This window comes from Charadrius vociferus, unplaced genomic scaffold (genome assembly GCF_000708025.1).
Source record: "Charadrius vociferus isolate BGI_N301 unplaced genomic scaffold, ASM70802v2 scaffold423, whole genome shotgun sequence".
NCBI classification, from domain to species: Eukaryota; Metazoa; Chordata; class Aves; order Charadriiformes; family Charadriidae; genus Charadrius; species Charadrius vociferus.
This window is the reverse complement of record NW_009648149.1, coordinates 1,300,557-1,302,180: the sequence shown is the minus strand read 5'-3', so window position 1 is coordinate 1,302,180 and position 1,624 is coordinate 1,300,557. Positions and strand designations below refer to the sequence as shown.

General features: G+C 50.1%; 1 protein-coding gene across 1 annotated transcript in view; it reads left to right on the top strand.

Annotated features, from left to right (window-relative positions):
- CTH (cystathionine gamma-lyase) overlaps nucleotides 1–1,624 on the top strand; it is a 35,477-nt gene that overhangs the window by 5,684 nt on the left and 28,169 nt on the right. Inside the window, exon 3 of the mRNA XM_009883991.1 lies at nucleotides 179–274. Coding sequence (XP_009882293.1) covers nucleotides 179–274 — 96 coding nt within the window. The remainder of the gene's footprint in view (nucleotides 1–178; nucleotides 275–1,624) is intronic.

Sequence of the window (1,624 nt, the reverse complement as noted above, 5' to 3'; positions counted from 1 at the left end):
CCCCGCATCAAACCAGGCTGCCGCTTTTATCGAATGCGCTTAAGGAGCGAGATAGCGTCAGCGAGAGTGACGGAACAGGTTCCTTTTAAAAGCAAAGCGAGGAAAGCGAAAGCAAGTTTGACAAGGTCGTATCACAGCAAAATACGGTCTGTCTGCCACTTATTCTTTTCTGTTTTAGGTTTAGCGTATGCTTCTGGCTTAGCTGCCACTTTGAATATTACTCACCTATTAAAGGCAGGGGATACGATTATCTGCATGGATGATGTCTATGGAGGTATGTAAAGCGCAAGGGCGGTTTTGATCTTTGTTGTGCAAATGACTAAATGTCCCTATTTGTGATTCTCATGAACTTTCTGAATTTCCCATGTAGGACCTGACTTTTCTTTAAAGCCTTTTCACTTCCTGAGGACACAGAACACTCCTGTCTGATTTTGGTGTTAGAAATTCAAACGCTGAAAGATTCTGCGGCATAACGTGGAGGTTTAAAAAACACAGCTAATTAGGAATATATGCTTAGAAGAGGGGAAACTAGCCACATCGTAGCCTTGCCTGGGTTGGTGTGCAGAGCGGGACCTGCTGCAGTCCGATGTGACACAGCTTTCCAGCTCCTGGGATTTCTGCTGTTCCTTTCCGAGGTTTGGGCCTTTTTCAGACAACTATTCCATCATCTTCCCTGAAAGCACAACTTGCATCTGTTTTGCCCGTGTCTTCTGAATGCTCAGGGACACTGAGCGCTCGGTTCTCGCTGCCCGTCGGTTCTCTGTGCTTGTTCACATCCAATATGAATACACACATTTGCTTTTAACGTCTTAGTTCCGTCATGGCAGATAGCTCTTCTCCAAAGTACGTCTGCAGCCAAGCTGAGTGAAGACAGCAGGGATCCCTACTGACAATGTGCTCCTTTAATTCATGGCCTTCCCCCTACAGAACTTGGGAAATCAGCGTCATTTTGCCCGCGTGTATTATCAGTTCCTCGCTTCAGAAAGGCCCAGAGGTGTATTTGTCAAGCCAAACCAGTTCACCTGCTCATTAAACCCTCAGCCGGTGGTGGTTTCTGCAGAGATGAATTTCATTCTTTCTTCCCTGATTTTTTTCCCATACTTTGGTTGTAAAGAGAGTGGCTTCCCCCCAGTCAGCCTTATTCAGCAGAGCTCCCACACCATGAGTAGGTACGTCTGCAGATCTGCCACTGGCCACCGTGGCTAGTATGTGCCCAGTCCCTTTGCTCTTCCCTCTGGTCTGAGGGGCTCTGTGTCCTCTACGTCCCTGCTGGCTGTCCCTGGGCATCTTGCGTTCTTGCACGCTGCAGCCCGGTCCTTTGTCGGCCCCTTCCTCACCATTGCCGGCGCTGACTCCTTTTTGCTGTGCGGGCTTACTGCTCCACCGCGCTTGCCCTGTGCGGCCTGGCTCGCTTCAGCCCTGTAACAGCACAGAATCGTGGAATGGTCTGGGCTGGAAGGGGCAGGGTTCAAGAAGGACAGGGAACTGCTGGAGAGGGTCCAGCAAAGGGCTACGGAGATGCTGAGGGGACTGGAGCATCTCTCTGCTGAGGAAAGGCTGAGGGACGTGGGGCTGTTCAGTCTGGAGAAGAGAAGACTGAGGGGGATCTCATCAATGCTGATCA